This window comes from Nymphaea colorata, chromosome 13 (genome assembly GCF_008831285.2).
Source record: "Nymphaea colorata isolate Beijing-Zhang1983 chromosome 13, ASM883128v2, whole genome shotgun sequence".
Lineage (NCBI taxonomy): Eukaryota > Viridiplantae > Streptophyta > Magnoliopsida > Nymphaeales > Nymphaeaceae > Nymphaea > Nymphaea colorata.
In genome coordinates this window covers 3,111,290-3,124,982 of record NC_045150.1, presented here as the reverse complement: position 1 = coordinate 3,124,982, position 13,693 = coordinate 3,111,290, and the positions used below count along the sequence as shown (strand labels likewise).

At 36.7% G+C, this 13,693-nt stretch overlaps 1 protein-coding gene across 1 annotated transcript; it reads left to right on the top strand.

Moving 5' to 3' along the window:
- The first annotated feature begins 254 nt into the window (after positions 1 to 254).
- Positions 255 to 5,669, top strand: LOC116267007 (putative receptor protein kinase ZmPK1). Its single transcript, XM_031648551.1, has 3 exons — positions 255 to 961; positions 3,907 to 3,992; positions 4,042 to 5,669. Exons 1-3 carry the CDS (start codon positions 255 to 257, stop codon positions 5,667 to 5,669), a joined length of 2,421 nt encoding a protein of 806 aa, XP_031504411.1.
- The last annotated feature ends 8,024 nt before the right edge of the window (positions 5,670 to 13,693 follow it).

Sequence of the window (13,693 nt, the reverse complement as noted above, 5' to 3'; positions counted from 1 at the left end):
TTACCTTTAGTTAGAACTAATGAACACTAACCAATCAATCATTTCTTTTGTCCTTGGGGTTTGGGGTTTAGGGTAGCATTTGACATGCTTCCGTTATTCTCAACGCACATGTTTGACTCACAATAATTATTTTACCCGGTCAGTCCAGTCAATAGAGGACGATGACCTGACCCGGCAGCGGTCAATGTCCGCGGGGGCTCCGAGTGAGAGAGAGATTTTAGATATTGTGTGTTGCAGAGGCTAACGCAGAATCCATGACGAAGGGGGCGACAACTCCATTGCTCCTCATGGGTAGCAGGTCGCTGGGACGTGCTCTCCTCTTCGCTATGGTGGTAGCCCTGATGGGCTCCGTCGCCGCCGTTTCCCAGCGGCCTTCAAACATGCTATACCGAGGCGACTCCTTCTACGTAGAGAGGCCCTTCGACGTCCTCGTTTCGGAGAAAGGAACATTCAAGGCAGGTTTCTACTCGGTGGGCGAGAATGCCGTCTCCTTTGGCATCTGGTTCGCCGAGCCGCCCAACCAGACGGTTGTCGTCTGGATGGCCAACCGGGACCGGCCGGTAAACAGCAGAGCCTCTCGCCTGTCCTTCGGGAAAAGAGGAGACCTCGCCCTGCTGGATGCAGACGGCAGCGTTGTGTGGACGGCCACCAGCAGCAGCAGCATCGCGGCTGCTGTGCGGGCGGAGTTGCGGGAGACGGGGAACCTGGTGTTGGTGGACGGTGGGGGAGGAGTGGTGTGGCAGAGCTTCGACTACCCGACTGACACCTTGTTGCCGGGGCAGCCGTTAACCAGGTCCATGCGGCTGGCGTCCAGGAAGGCAGAGGGCGTCTACACCACCGGCTACTACCGCGCCTACTTCAATGATGACAATGTCTTCAGCTTCATCTACGACGGCCCCAAGACGTCCAGCATCTACTGGCCGAGTCCGGACAACAACGTGTTTGAGAATGGAAGGACAAGGTTTCTTTTTTTCTAATGTTTTCCCTTCATTCCATTATGGTACTTGCTGCCATGCTAAAGAAATAATTAACACTTCTTTTTCCCAAAAACAACTTTAAATCTGTTCATTTGTGAATCATCTAGATCAAATACGTACTTACTACTGCGTATATATATATATCTTGCCTCCTCACTGTCAAACGATACGAATGTTTCCTGTAAGTCAAATAGCGTAAATAGATGCTAAATTTTGTAAGACAAAATTAAAGACCTTATGCAGATCAGACATATCAGACATATAAATAAGACTTTGTAAAGGTTAAAAAGTTTAATAGTATTGAATAATAAAATCTAAATAACAAACCGAATTTTCAATGTTTTATCATTAGTATGTTTTCATATTTCTTGCAATAATTTAATTGTCTGTATAGTTAAAGTTGTGAACGAGTGTAAGCTGCCACATATACTTCCTAGTTGGCATTCAATGCATAGATAAGTTAACTTAGCTCGGACCAAGGCTCCGAATTAATTTTTACTCCAAAGGCCGATTAAATTAATTCTGCACAAGTTTTTTGAAGTTAAACCCAGTTCCTTGAATTAGCCGATTCAAATCACCTTTCATTAAAAATAACACAGTTCTCCGTGGTGATTTAAATATTTTCATTTAAATATTTCTAATAATTTTAATCTGTCGTCACCTACGTGCTTACCATTTTTTCTTACTTTATAACCTTAATTATCAACTTTTTTTTTTTTGCTTTATTTCCATAGCATTTAAACAAATCTTCCGGGTCTTATTTATTTTTTAATTTTATTGTCTCTGGATTTTTTTGAATGTCGAGTTTTTATGAACCCAAAACTTTTATACAATACAATAACAATTAAGATTTGATATGATTCAGCCGTGAGTTTCTATATGAACCCAAACTTTTACAATTCCATTTCTGTTCCTTTACTACGTCATTCAGATTGAAATACGTATTTGAAAAATAAATATTGTTAAGCTTTCTAGCATTAGCATAGAGATGGTCTCGTTTGTGTTAATTTTGTATACACTCCCACAACCCTCAATTTCTACGTACGGGAAAATTTTTCTTGAAATCAAATTAAGGACGTATAAGCTTTCTGCTTGCCATACACCTCTAAAATAGATTTGTCTTTATTAAAGAAAATCAGGGTATGAATTTGAAAAGCTTGAAAATAGAAACAATTTAAAAAAAACTCAAACTTTTTTATGTTTTCTTAATTTAGAAAAAAAATCAACCCACAAATTCCTCCTATGTTCTAAGATGATAAGAGTATACGTGTGGATGCATGGAATAACACTCATGCCTATATATTAAGAAGACCAGCCAAGCGACTATATGGGTAGATTACAACTTAAAAGAAATCAAAATCAATGTTTAGTTCTCTCTCTCTCTCTCTCTCTCTCTCTCTCTCTACATATATATATATATATAATAAAATTTTATATTTTAAAAAGTTTCTTTTATTTTTGGATTAAAGTGGATGGGCTTCTGTTTTGAACCACACACTCTACGGCCTGTGACACGAATAAAGCCTGAAATCAAAATCAATGTTTAGTTCTCTTCATATATATATATAAAATAAAATTTTATTGTAAAAAGTTTCTTTTCTTTTTGGATTAAAGTGGATGGGCTTCTACTTTGAACCACACACTCTACGGCCTGTGATACGAATAAAGCCTGAAATCAAAATCAATGTTTAGTTCTCTTCATATATATATATATATATATATATATATATATATATATATTAAAAAATTTATTTTAAAAAGTTTCCATTCTTTTTGGCCTAAAGTGGATCGGCTTCTATTTTGAACCACACACTCTACGGCCTGTGACACCAATAAAGCCTGAAATCAAAATCAATGTTTACTTCTCTTCACACAAACACACACACACATATATATATAATATAATTTTATTTTAAAAAGTTTCTTTTCTTTTTGGATTAAAATGGGCTTCTATTTTGAACCACACACTCTACGGCCTGTGACACGAATAAAGCCTGACAAAAATATCGATAAATTTTATTTGGTAAAAATTCCTATCTCCACCTCTTCTAGATCTTGTTGATTTTAAATTCATTTGAACACATTCTTAGCAGTTAACCCTTTCAAAGCCAAATACAGATCAATTCAAAATCCCAATTACGAACCTAGCGTGTCCACTAACTTTAGCTATCAAACACACTTTCTGGTGTTGTTTTCTGGTTAATTATCAACACAGATCAATGCCATTGTAGTCTACTTGAAATAATAACAGCTTCGATGCTCGCTTTGTGTTTCTCTCTCTCTCTTTCTCTCTCTCTCTCTCTCTCTCTCTATATATATATATATATATATATATATATATATATATATATATATATATATATATATATATATAGTCTAATCATTTATCAATGACCGTCCATTTAAAGTAGATAGATAGTTAAGAGAAAAACAAGAAGAAAAAAAGTATAAGCTAGTGTTAAATGGCCAAAAATGCCCATCAAATTTTTCTGTTGATTTGTCTCTTAACCATCTATCATATTACCATCTATCATATTAGATCAAACAATGTGCAATACATCCATCGGTTAAAAGGCCTATTGTACTCCACCCAGATCTTACAATATAAGGACTCTAAAAGTAGAGGAATTTAGAGGGCTTCTCAAAGATAAACACTAACATATTCTTTTTTGGCTATATGCCAATATTTTATTATACTATATATATATATATATATATATATATATATATATATATATATATATATATATATATATATATATATATATATATATATATATATATATATATATATATTTCTCACACGAAATGCTAGCTCGCAATTGTACTGCTGATCAGTTCTCTTAGGAAGCAATGGTTCTTCGAACTTCTATATCTGTTTATATTGAATTACAACGTTTCTTGCTTGGAACCACTCTTTCATATGCAGGTATAATAGTTCGAGGTATGCAGTTCTTGATGACTTCGGCCGTTTCAGCTCGAGCGACAAGTTGCAGTTTGCCGCATCTGATGTTGGTCCGGGGATCAAACGAAGATTAACGATGGACTACGATGGAATTCTCAGGCTATACAGCGTCAACAACAAAACAAAAAGGTGGGAAGTTTCATGGATGCCAGTTGCATTGGAGAGATGCAGAGTCCACGGTCTCTGCGGAGAAAACGGGCTCTGCGTTTATTTGTCCTCCTGGATTCAAAATGAACGACCCGACTGACTGGAATCAAGGATGCAAGATGGAGTTCAATATCGTCTGCAACAAGACCCAGGTGCAGTTCATCAAGCTTCCGAACACAGACTTCTATGGCTACGACTTAGTAGGTTATGCGAAAGGCATATCTCTTGAGGCTTGCCAGAACATTTGCAGAAGTGACTGCAATTGCCGGGGTTTTGGGTATTGGGCCGACGGAAATGGCGCATGTTATGCGAAGAGCATTCTCTTCAGCGGCCAGTCTGGCCCACAGTTCCCCGGCGACATGTATGTCAAGGTTCCTTCAGGGAACAACCGGCTCAGGCAGCTTACTGTTCCTGATCATCAATCCAGTACTCTAGATTGTTCAAAATCTAATTCTTCCATCCTAGAATTTGCAGTACATTACACAACTAGCAATGCACAAGGAGACTATTTGAAGTACCCAATTGGATTTGCCATTGCTTTCGGGGTAGTAGAAGTAATCTGTGTGGGATTTGGTTGTGCTTATTTGCACAGGAAGAGAAAGTACGATCTTCTGTACAGTGTGGACCACGGTTATTTAGCCATGAAAATGGGCTTTAGGAGGTTTAATTTCAGAGAGTTGAAGATAGCTACAAAAAATTTCAGGGATGAGATAGGAAGGGGAGGGTCGGGAGTGGTTTATAAAGGAGTGTTAATGGAGGACGAGAGAGTTGTTGCTGTAAAGAGGTTGGAGGGTGTGAACCAGGGAGAGGGGCAATTCTGGAGTGAGGTGAGCACCATTGGAAGAATAAATCATGTGAACTTGGTGACCATGTTGGGATTCTGCGCAGAAAGGGAACACAGATTGTTAGTTTATGGATACTTGGAAAATGGGTCCTTGGAGAAGAACTTGTTCAGTGATTCTGCTGTGCTCAATTGGGAGCACAGAGTCAGTATTGCAGTTGGTACTGCAAAGGGCCTCGCTTATCTTCATGAGGAATGCCTGGAATGGGTTTTACACTGTGATGTGAAGCCGCAGAATGTGCTCTTGGATAAAGATTTCCAGCCAAAAGTAGCTGATTTTGGACTGTCCAAACTTTTTGACAGAGCTGGGAATAACACATCTGGTTTTTCGAGGGTGAGAGGAACAAGGGGATACATGGCGCCTGAGTGGATCATGAACCTGCCCATAACATCCAAGGTTGATGTATACAGCTATGGCGTTTTGCTGTTAGAGCTGCTGACTGGCCGCAGTTCCAATGGATTCCAACATGTTGGTGAAGATGGAGAAGCTAGATATATGCAGCTGATCCCATGGATCAAGGAAATGGTGAGGACGAGGGAGAAATGGGTGGAAGAAATAGTTGATCCGCGTTTGTGTGAGATGTATGACAAAAAAAGAATGAACCTTCTGGTTATGATGGCTTTGCAGTGTGTGGAAGAAGAAAGGGATATGAGGCCAACCATGAGTCAAGTTGTCCACTCCATTACAGTTTCATGCATGGACGACCTAGAGGTGGTTGAAGAAACTGATCAGCAGTAATTGGGACTACTGTATTACTTAGTGCAGTCGTGCTATCTTTCTCTTTGTGGGCTGCCACATTGCCTAGTATTTTGCAGTACAAGGACTACTATATGTGAACATAGAAGCAGTTACAGTGACAAAGTAATAATGGATTCCATTAATAAATTAGTGTGGTTGATGCAACAAAATTGCCATAATTTAGACATATGTGCTCGCAAGAGATTATATATATATATATATATATATATATATATATATATATATATATATATATATATATATATATATATATATATATATATATATAAGGTTCTTGTTTTGCCATTTTGACGATCTTAGCCTTTTTATGGTAGATATGACAAGGTAAAAATTATTGTTTCTTGGTATTTTTGCTTTTGTCTTCGATCGGGGAATGGTGGGAAGAGAGACCTCCAAAGGCAAAATATAGCTGGTCAGGTTGGGGACAACGATAGTTTGTGTCTATGGGTGCTATGCTCATGGGTTAATGCAGTAGAGGGTGGTATGAAATTGATACAATATTGCTCAACACCAGGCACTGTTGCAGCATTGGGCCGAGAAGAAAGGGAAGGAAGGGGTTGGCTTTGGCTCACTTCTTGTAGTGGGGTTTGCCTCCTATTCACATAGAAAAAAAATGCGAGATACAAAGAGAGAGAAAAAAATAACTTCAATTAAACGTGAACACATCCAAAAAGTGATAGACTTAAAAAGGGTACAACAAAACAGAAAAGAAAAATAAAAAACAAAAGTGACAAAGGAAATGAGGAAGAGTCTGTTGTCCAAAAGGCCTTCACATGTCATGATCGCAGCTAGAAGAGTATGCAGCATAGTAGGGAAGTCCCAATGTTCTCCCTAAAAAGCATATTATTGTTAGTAATCCAAATCTGCGACCAAAAGTTACATGAAATTGTTCCATAAAAATTTCATGCTTTTGTTCTATAAAAGTTCTTGCTTTCAAAATAGAATGGTTCTATAAAAAGTTCGTATTTCCTAAAGCTTTGATCTTCTACATTTCTCGTTGAAAATCTTAGTTTTAACAAGTATAAAAATGCTAAGAGACATTTAAGAGAAGAAAGCTTATTGAGCTGGAAAACCAAGTTTCATGTTTATGCAATCATGCTCAAAGTTTGTGGTGATTTAAAAAGTATAAAAGTGACACCACCACAAAAATGTTGGGAAAAATCACAAATGGTACAGGTACTTGGCCGGCATAAAGACCAAGTTCTACTTATAGCTACCACATGCTTTAATTCTCATCTAAAAATAACAAAATTAGCTAGCACTTTTTAAATATCTACTTGATGGTGGGACTAATTAAAAGGTGAATTTGGTTGGTGTATTATCAAATTAACAAGTTTCAAATACAAAATAAAGAGAACCAACCAGCTGCACTTTTTAGTTTGCTATTATACAAAAGAAAAGCGCATGTGAAAAGCCTCGTTCCCCCCTAGTAGATGGACATCAGCTGCCAAGGAATCCTCCTACGCAGCGACTCTCGGATCAGATGCCCAGTGACTCTCCACAACCCTTCAGTGACGAGGTTTTGCAAATGGGAATCCGAGTCATTGAGGGTAAAGTAAACTGTAAAATGATTAGAAGAGCTGTCTTTTCATTGAACTGCAATAGGATGCTTCATTGGTGACTTTCAAAGGACAAGCACGGAGTGCACCTACATAAAGTGAAAAGGTTCAAACCAAAGAAGAGAAAGGCAATGTTTATGTGGTTCGGGTCAATTGATCTTACATCCATGGTAAAACTTTATTAATGGCATATATAGCTTCTTTCCATTATCTCACCTTTGATAGTTACAGGGAAAACACATATAAATCGTTGAGGAAAACTACAAAAAAGAAGACATTGAGCAATGGTTATATCGCAATGTCAAACACATGGAAAACGGAAAAGCAATCCTCAAATAATAGAAGGTGAAACCTGACATAATAAAGCTTTGATGAGTCAGCTAGCCGTTTTATCACTCCCTCTCAAGTGGAGTGTAGACATTGTAGCAGCTCCACTTGCTGAGAATGTCATTTAACTCTTCCTCTTTTGGTCAATCTTTAGTTAATCCATCTGTCAGCCGATTTGAACTCTAAGTATAAAAAGTGTTGATTTCACTGTTTTGAACCGTTTCTCTTACAAAATGGCAACTACTCTCTATATGTTTTGCTTTTTCATGAAAAACAACATTTTCTACAATATATATAGCCACTTTATTGTCATAGCACTTAGGAGTGGGAGAGCATAATTTAAGACCCATTTCAGACAATAAGCTTCTAACTTATGTAATTTCACAGGTTGTAGTAGCCATTGCCTATTACTTTGGCTCTGTAGTTGACAGATATAAAACTCTTTGTTTTTTGCTTCTCCAAGATACAAGGTTATTACCTACGTAACTATATTGTCCCATAGTATATTTTCTATTAATGCTTCCCACCCAGTTTGCATTTGAATATCCTCTAATGTCAACATGACCATTCCTGTTGTACCACAACCCTTGACCTAGAGTCTTCTTTAAATATTTTAGAATTCTTTCAACTATGTTCCAGCGTTCTTAATTTGGATTGTGCATATGTTGATTGACTAGGTTCACAACACATCTGGTCTTGTAACTATGTGACAAATTAATCTTCCTACAAGACATTGGTATTTACAGGTATCAGAAAGTTTCTTGCCTTCGATGATTCCTTTCTTGGAATTGGTGATGAGGGGGATGTCAACTAGTCAACACCCAAGTTTCTTAGTTTCCTTCAATAGATCTAAGACATATTTCCTTTGAAACATAAACAAGCCATTCCTTAAATGGGCAAACTCTAGACTTAAAAAAAATATTTTAATTTCCCTAAGTCCTTGATGTCAAAAGTTTTCTGAAGAGGTTTCTTTGTTTCATTGATCTTGACATCACTATTACTTGTAACTATGATATCATCAACATAGATCAAGACCAAGATGTATCACTTTTGCTTTTGTTGATAAATAGTGAAGGAAAATGAGCTGGTTACATATTGATAATCATAACGAGGAAGCTTTGGCTTATATATAAGAGTGATTATGATGCATTAGCACCCAGAATGTGGCTTAATGCCTAACGGTCCCTGCTTCCATAACTGTGTCTGCATATAGGAAAGAACTGTTATTTGAAGTATCTCATGTAGGCTAAGGATTATGGCTTTGATTAGCTGGGCATTGACTATTAACCGACCATTGTAGCTGATATCAAATTTAATTCCAACTAAATTGATATCCAAATATACTTGCGGTGGATGCTTGTCTACTAAAAGCCATTTTCAGTTCAGGAAGTTAGTCTGAGTTAGAATATTAATCTAGTGTAGTATAAAGATCAATATGTGAACTTTGCTTTTCCCATTTCAGGACACTAGCGACCCACTGCATGTTGCTTTGCCAATGAAATAATGGAGGTCCTGCTTCTTTTGTTAGGAGATCAATTGCAAAGATCGTTTGTCAGTGATGGATCCTCATGAAGTCCTTGTCGGTCGAGAGGAAATCATTACAAGTGTTGAAGACAACAGAAGTTGGCAGCTCAGCCGGTGCAAGTTACATCGTTATCATCATCCTTTCCTTGGAGATCAAGATTTGATTAGCTACATTTTTGGGAGCTATGTTTTTTGGGAATATCGATTTCACTTACCTCTTCTCCTTCCTTTTTCTCTTCATTGTGTTTCCTTGGAGAGATGATTTCTGTAGCTTTATGTAATTGTGTGTCCCTTTTTAATGGAATTGATCCTGAGGTGTTGAGCTGCCTTTTACCCTGGACGTAGGCCACTAGCCAAACCACGTATCTTGCAAGTTCTCTGCCTGCTACCTGCGTTTCTCCTCTTTCTCTTTATTCTACATTTATTCTGGTCATCTATATAAGATCAGTATATTGGATGTTTATTTTATTTCAATGGTACATCAAATCAGTAGCAGAGCTAGAATAGCTAAGGGTCACTAATAGTTTAAATTTTAAAGTTTAAGGGGCACTTGTATATATATATATATAAATAAATAAAAATTAAGGGGGCAGCTAGGCATTAATAAGAGAGCCCACATGGTCACACTTGCCTTGAGCCGCTACTTATTCAATTAATTTGACTACTAAATTGCATATCAAATTCAAACCCAATTGGTAATAAGATTGAATTTTTTTTACCAATTTTGTGTACATCAAATTCGAACCCAGTTGCCAATATGATTGATCTTTTTTTTTTTTTACCAAATTTGGATATCTATTCAACCTATATACGTACATGAAGGGGTAAGCAGGGCGTCCTAATGAAGTTGTTGAAAGGTATGTTTGGCACTCCACCAGTTTGTTCCGATCAAAGAGACACATATGGGCCAAGAGCTTCGGTATAAATGCATAAAAGATGGCCTTTTGCCCCTTTTCACCAGAAAATTTACGTCTGAGCTCTCTCTCTCTCTCTCTACAGCTTTTTGCACCTTTTTTTTTGCTGCTTTTTGTGTTGCTTCATGGCTTTTCAGTTAATTACTTTCTATTTTGTCATCTCTCTTTTTGTCTCCACATAACATCACTAACAATGTCCAGAACTTGTTAATTAAATGCAATGATAAGAAAGAACACAGGTACCAAATGCGTGTTTGATAACAAGAATATTGTGTCCAAGGAACGGTATGTTTTTGTTCTAGGGAACAAGATACAATAATCGATACTGTTTCTAGTTTTCAATAAAATCCAAGTTAGATTCAAAGGAACCCATAATGGTACTGAACTTTCTCACACCAAATGCGTGTTTGAGAACAAGAACAATGTGTCCAAGAAATGGTATGTTTTTGTTCTAGGGAACAAGATACAATAATCAATGTTGTTTCTAGTTTTAAAACAGAAACAGAAGATTTAACCTTCATGCATGACATTTCAACCTTCTCATTTAAATTCAGAAACAGAAGATTTATAATCCAAAGTGAAGCCCAAAGTCTGTGCAATCATGCAGTGCTTTGCTTACTAAAACATAAAACTAGAGCAATGGCATGCAAACTGAGCTTCTCATGGTATCGCCCTCCTAAGGCATGCTTTAGAAGCCAGCCGATTAATTGATCCGGCACTCGAAAGGTTCCTTTCCATCTAAAAGAAATTATTCATGTGTAACACTGTTATTGAAACGAGTTGATGATTTTTGGAAATGAGTTGCAAGTTGTAAACACTATTATGTAATCACCCCAAATTTTTCTAAAAGACTATATTATTTTACCCACACACAAAACCCAAATTTAGACGTGAGATTCAAATCCAAAATCCCACTCTTAGACCCAAATTAAATTCAAAAAACATTTCAAAGTCAAAATAAAAAATCAAGTTCAAAATGGCAAAGTCTGGTGCTATAAACAACGCGCGCGCATGCAAAGACTTCTCCCTTGTTTTACGCTTCGTCCTTGCACCAAAAGATGTTTTCGAAATTTAAAAAGAAGCCGACCACTCTTTTGATACAAAAAAAAAAATTATACACTTTTTAAATAAATTAAACAAAAAAAAGGATTTTATGCTCATTTTATCTTTTTTTTATTATTTCATATTATTTCAAAAAAAAAAGTCGATCCCACGTTGCCCGACGCGCAATCGCGCGACACACAGTCACGCATCGTGTGTGACCTCGCGTGCGGCAGCGCATCGTGCATTGCTGCACTCATTTTGCCGAGGCACCGAGCGCTGTTGCGCCTGGCACGCAACAGTGCCCGGGCAGGGGCCTGCAACAATGCAGGCCCCCTCCCTCCCCCATTTTTTCTTCCAAAACCAGCCCTTGGTGGTCGGTTTTTTATTTTTTTTAGGTGGGCATTAGCCCTGCCACACCACAAAGGAGTATTTGCAGGGCTAAGGGCCAAAGCCAATTAGTCAAAACCTATTTTCTTTAAAAAAAATAAAAATAATTCAAAATTTTGTGAAATTCAGATGTAAATGTTGTGAAATTTAAAAACATTTAAATTTTGAGTTTTGGCTCCAAAACTTTTCATAAATACCCCCTCAATCTCCCATCTTGGGCATGAGCTAGCCATTGGCGAAACTCTAATGTATTCTCACTTGAACACTTATAGTTTTTCCTTTAGCTCCCTCTCCATCTTCCTCTTTCCACTTCTCTCTTTTTCTCCAACTTGGAGCAAACTTCATCAAGCTACAACTCTCTTAGAGACATCTTCTTGGAGTTTCACTCAATGGGGATCTAGGGTCATTCCAAGCTAAGGTGTTCATTTTTCTAAAAGTCATTCTCATTAGAGGTATGTAGTCATCATCTCTCTCCTTTCTTTCTCTTGTTTATTCCCTTCTTCATCTCCTCATGATCATATAAGATTGCTTTAAAATCTCCATTTTAGAGTTAAAAATCTATTCTTGAGTGCACCGGGGGTAAGAGAAGGTTCTTTCATTTTATGTTTAAATCATGCTATTCCTTTCTCGAATATAGTCTTGTTGTCGTGGCTTTTTCTTTTCTTGAATATAGACTTGTTGTGGTTCCCCAATTTTTTCATTTCCTCATCTTCCCATGACCATATAAGATAACTTTAAAATATTCATTTTGAAGTTAAAAAGTTATTTTGAGTGCACTTGGAGCATAAGAAGCTGAAATGATATTTCATTTTATTATTAAATTATACACTCTTCTCTTAAATGTAGCATTGTTTTGGTTCCTTTCTTTTCTCTCTTCTTCATCTCCCTATGGCTATATGAGAAAGTTCTCAATCTCTATCCAAGAGTAAAGAAGTTATGCTCGAGTGCACCGGGAGCATGAGAAAATGAGATGATGTTTCATTTTATGATTAAATCATGTTCTCTTTTCTTGAATATAACATTGCTTTAGTTTCTTTGTTTCCTTTCCTTTTCATCTCCTCGTAGCCATATGTGATAGCTCTCAAACCTCTATTTTAGAGTCAATGAGCTATGCTCGAGTGCATCGAGAGCATGAGAAGATGAGATGATATTTACATTCTATGATAGAATACGTTCTCACTATTACTTGCATGTTGCTTTGTTTTGGAGATATTATTCATGCATAGTTGTTTAATTTCTTCTATTCATATGTGAATGCACGGTGAGAATGAAAGTTTGGTTTGGATCTCTTTATTATTGCGTTGATCAATTTTTGAGGTTGAGGCTTGCCCAACCTGAGAAAAACTCTCACGAATATGTACATGTTAATATACATTTGCATGTCATTTTGCGTTAATTTCATTTTAATCATCTCATTAGGAACCCTAATGAGCATCTTATCATGCAGATTGAGTTTCTTTCATACCCAACGGTGGAAGAAATGTATTTTCTTGTAACTAACGAAATGATCATGTTATGTTCATATATGTTTGAAATCTTGTTTTCCAAAATATTTTCAAAAAAACCCTTTCTAATGTAGCTTTGGGGGCTTAGCTTAGACTCTTGCATGAGTCCAAACTTCCCTCTGACCTAGATCAAACTTGAAGTCGGTTATTTTTCATTTCTTCATTTCTAATATCATGAAGACACATATGCATACACATGTTATATACATATATGTCCACTTGATGATTCCCTTCATTTTCCTCTCTCTATGCTTTTATATTTTATTTTAATACCTATATGAATGTCTTTTTTCTCTCTCTAAAATCTTTTATTTCTCTTTTCAACTCAAATGCCTTCATCTACAAATTTCTTTGACACACACACACACACACATATATATACATATATATAAATGCATGCATATATATATTTCTCCATTTCTTTTCCTTTAAAATCTCTCTTTCTATTCAAATCAATGTTATCTTTACAAATCTCCATATATGTGTACATGTGATGGTATATACACATGTATGTACATCTCTTTCTATCTCCCTTTCTTTCTCTTTTTTTTTTTAAGTTTTCTTTCCCTATCTACTTAAGTTAAGACTTCATTTTCGAGAGCTTATATACGTATGTATACATACATATAAAGAATACATATTTCCTCATCTTTCAAAAGTCTTTCATCTAGTGATCTTTGAAGTCTCCCTCTCTCTCTCTCTCTCTCTTTCTTTTTATGTGAGCATTTCATCTTTTTCATTCT